This window comes from Phaethon lepturus, unplaced genomic scaffold (genome assembly GCF_000687285.1).
Source record: "Phaethon lepturus isolate BGI_N335 unplaced genomic scaffold, ASM68728v1 scaffold6029, whole genome shotgun sequence".
NCBI lineage: Eukaryota > Metazoa > Chordata > Aves > Phaethontiformes > Phaethontidae > Phaethon > Phaethon lepturus.
Window position 1 is genome coordinate 26,560 of NW_010562644.1, and position 4,410 is coordinate 30,969.

General features: G+C 42.9%; 1 protein-coding gene across 1 annotated transcript in view; it reads right to left on the bottom strand.

Annotated features, from left to right (window-relative positions):
- AMFR (autocrine motility factor receptor, E3 ubiquitin protein ligase) overlaps positions 1-2,649 on the bottom strand; it is a 27,075-nt gene extending 24,426 nt beyond the window's left edge. Inside the window, exons 1-2 of the mRNA XM_010294332.1 lie at positions 2,563-2,649; positions 552-716 (exon numbers count right to left, since the gene is read on the bottom strand). Coding sequence (XP_010292634.1) covers positions 552-716; positions 2,563-2,625 — 228 coding nt within the window. The 5' untranslated portion in view covers positions 2,626-2,649. The remainder of the gene's footprint in view (positions 1-551; positions 717-2,562) is intronic.
- Between the last annotated feature and the right edge of the window lie 1,761 nt (positions 2,650-4,410).

Consider the following 4,410-nt stretch of genomic DNA (forward strand, 5'->3'; position numbering starts at 1 on the left):
TCTTCCGATTCTCTCCCCCATTCCACCAGGGAGGTGGGAGGGTATGAGAGGGTGGCTGTGTAGGGCTTAGTTGCCAGCTGGGGTTAAACCACGACACTTAATGGAGAAAGTTGCACTGTGTGTTTTAAAGACATTGGCAGTCAGCACTTGGTAGATGTAAGTGAGCTTGTAATCTGAGCACAGAATCCACAGAAACAGGCTTCATGGACCAATCCTAAAGGGCACCAATCTAAGGAATGTTCCGTTGTCAAGATTTCTTCACTAAGGAGAGCCATAAAGACATCTCACGGAGTTATGTAACAGTAATTACAGGGCACATATAAGGAGCAATTTATCAAAGAAAATAAGCATCTTCAGCTCTATTTGTCTCATGGGAAAACTGAAGGAGTAAGATTGACATCACACTTTAAAGCTACTGGGAGGTGCACGTGTTCAGCATCGCAGGATGGGGAAAAGGTCTAAATGATCTGTTTGAAACCTACCATGAGCCAGTGCCCAAACGAGAAACAGGATTTGCATGTCCCAAAAGACAGCCCTTAATCAGAACTTACATATTCAAAGCGATCCTTGCAGAGCTGAACCATAAGATGAAGAAACACAAGTCCAGAGAACCAGAGGCACCACATCACCACTTCTTCCACTGTCTGAACATTCAGCACACCAAAAATGAAGATGAACTTGTAGAAAATGAAATTCCAGAATTTATCCTTGAGATGCTGTAAAGGAAGACATTTGGTTACAGTAGTGAAAGCACTGACAATCCACATGCAGGGGAGAGAAGGAGGGGAAAAAAGAAGGGAGCAGAAATGCGACAATAAGTTCGCAAAAGCCTGCTGCACACACATCTTGAATAGTATTTGTTGCCCTTACTGAATTAAAAACCTTCTAGAAATATTAGCAGTCCTTAGTATCTACCCAGTCCTTTGTACCACCGCAGCATAACTGTGCAACACAGCACACAATGTAGTTTCCTGCCCTACTTCCAAAACAGTGCTTAGCACAAACCAAGTGTGATCTCAGTTTGATTCTCCATGACCAAGCAAGACAGCTACTCTGTCCTCTTTCCTAGAACTGCCACCGTTAGTTAGACAAGACGCCCAAAAGCCTAGCACCTTGCTTCCAAAAACCTGTCAAAAAGTACAGATGATTAAGAAAAGATGACAAAGTCTGCTCTTAAAGAGCACAATGCCTACAGTGGAGAATGAGATGGATGAGCAATGAAAAAAAAAAATTATTCCTACGCACATGCAGTGTGAAAGAAACAATATGATGGCCTTAAGCAGCACATAGCAGGCCAGCTTGTTGGGAATAAAAAATTTATGAAATAAAATGTTTTGTTAAAGAACACGATGAAATCACCAGGAGTTTAGTTAAGACAGGCCCAGAATTCCTTCATGATGCTGCCATTTTTGGCTCGCAAATATTAAGAAACAGCTTTCCACTACATAGGAACTGGAGCGTACTTCTGCTGTCCAAATGCAAATGGATCCACATTGCTACTGCTTTTCATTTCAGTTTTTAAGAGGGTAGAGAACATCCTGGAAATGATCACTGGTTAAAATTCCAGATCCTTATAGCCAACACAGACTGGAAAGAAAATTTGTCCCAATACAGTTTGATAGTGCCTTGTTTTTAATACATTTCACTCGGAGGCTCTATGGGGTGTGAATCACAAATACAATAGGCTTTGAAAGATCCATGGTTATTAATGAAGCTTTATGTGCCTCAGTTCTGCATGTCAAAAATCATCATGGCTTGATTTCTCCTAAAGAACTGCATTTACATATACTTTTTTTTAAATATATGAACCCATCTCAAATCACTGCTACTGCATTTACACACAGCAACTTACACATGTGCCTTTCTTTCTTAAAAAAATATACAGATACTATTCAAACTATTGCTGCTGCTTTTATCTTCTGCAGGATCCTGTTTTTAAAAACCCTGGGCTTTAATGGTTCCCTTGATGAATTTTTTAAAACATTCTCACCTAGCCCAAGAGCAGAACTAAACAGCCTGAGTTTTCAGCCCTGCTTACCTCCTTTCTCTGGGCATATACCTGCCTATTCCCTCTTAAACCTGGGGGTAGATAAACCATCCACTCAGCATATGAGGATGGAAAGCACTTCTCCAGCAGTCAAGGCACAAAACACAGTACAAGAGGGAACTCAAGACTGCCAGTGTTGATTAACTACGAAATGCAATGGAGAAATGCAGCCAAACGCAAACTGAATACAGAGTAACACGTTGTAAGTATTCTGAAACGAGGTGCACTTGTAAGAAAATTGACAAAGTTAATTAAGGAAGCAGGATTTTCAAGTTGATCAGGGGCTTGTAAAATACAATAGCAACAGTGAAAAAGAAAAGTTCCCTTCAGAAATAAACTGGAAGCTTGTGGCTGTGGATATACTAGCTAATCAAATGGTAAGATTTAAGTTTATATTGTTCTAAAGTTTACTTTCCTGTGTACTTTCAGCAACTCCATATAGAAAACCACACCGGTCGTACACCGAGGAATTTTGAAACACCACAGATATCTGAGGCAACAAATGGCTGTCTTACCTGCCTCTCACTGACACGAAGAGGACCAAACACCATACACTGGATTAGCTTAGCAACCAACATCAGAAAACAGCAGGCAGTGTTCACTAGTACCTGGAAAGAAATAAAGCAGTCAGTGACAAATACTTTTGCCCTATTTAGAAAAAGAGAGAGAGAAAGGGAAAGGAGGAGTCTAACAAAACCTACCATTGTTCACAGAGTAGTTTTAGTTGCAATTCTTTTTTTTTGTGTGTGTGAAATTTAAGCCTGGCCTCTTCTAAGACACATACGGTAGCTGGCAAGTCACTTAACTTTTTTCTAGAAATATTAACATGGTCACTTTGATACACCAGTATACCCAACAAACCAAACTACCTCTTCAAGATAAATTGTTTTATATAGATTAGCAAATCTTAGCACCAAGGAAGATGGGGACAAAACTTACAGATCAGAGAGATGCTCATTTTGCTTAACATAAGGCAGACAAGTCTTACAAGGAGCAGCTGAGGTAATTGGAGTTGTTCAGTCTGGAGAAGAGGAGGCTGAGGGGGGACCTTATCGCTCTCTACAACTACCTGAAAGGGGATTGTGGCGAGGTGGGTGTTGGTCTCTTCTCCCAAGTAACTAGTGACAGGATGAGAAGAAATGGCCTCAAGTTGCACCAGGGGAGGTTTAGATTGGATATTAGGAAAAATTTCTTTACTGAGAGAGTGGTCAAGCACTGGAACAGGCTGGGCCGGCCGGTGGTGGCGTCACCATCGCTGGAAGTGTTCAAAAAACGTGTAGATGTGGCACTTCAGGACATGGTGTAGTGGGTATGGTGGTGTTGGGTTGATGATTGGACTTGATCTTAAAGGTCTTTTCCAACCTTAATGATTCTGTGATTCTGTTGTTATAGGAACAAGATTCAGACACTGTCTCAAAGCATACTGAATAACACAACACTGCTTAAATCCTTCTTGGGAAATGGCTTTAAAGCAAAGCAGCAAGGAGCAGAACACACAGGTCTGGGAAAACTGCTTCTCGCATTTGACAAAGACACTTATAATTAACTTCTGACCGATGCAGAACACAAAAAAGGGCAAGGGGGGGATGATGAAGCAGCCTCACCCTGCCATTTGTAAAGGACACAGAATAAACTTTTCCAGGGCTCTTAATTTAAGGTTCTGAGACCAAGTTTCAACAGGTTGAATGTGTTCAGTATATTCAAAAATCAAAGCCTCAGTCAAGCAAGCATGTGGTAAAGCAGATATCCAATTAGTACCACCTTTAATTGACGGACACACGAAAGTTCAACAGCAACAGCTCAGCTAGGGTTTTGATATCCCCTTGTTGAGCCTTTATTTCAGCTACAAAAATTACCAAGCCAAGATTCACACACTATTGCCAGGTTTGGGTTTCAAGAGCTACAGAAGATTCTTTTAATTTTTTTTTCTTAAATGGTGAGAATGCTTCCTCTTACCTGCAAGACTCTGAATGCTATTTTTGTAAAAAGAAAGTAAAGCTTGGGGTCGAATACCTGATGGTCTCTCACAAAGATTTCTAGCTGGGCAGTGCCTCGCGAAGCGCAAGTGCAGCACCCACCAGGCACGGCAGCAAGACATTCCCAAGGCTTCACCCAGGACCCGCCCGTGGCGAGAGGGGGACGCTCAGGGGCGAGCCCAAGCACCACGCCGAACTTGCCGGTTAAAGCAGCGGCCCCATCGCCCCGTCCAGGGAGGGAGGGCGAAGGGGCGGGGGGGCCCGCCGGTCCTTACCGGGCTCCCTGGGAACCCCCCCTCTTTATCCCGAAGCGGCAAAGCCGCTCCGGGAGCGATTTTCAAACGGCGATAACGAAACAAACCCCTCCGAACCCCGGCGGGGCCAATG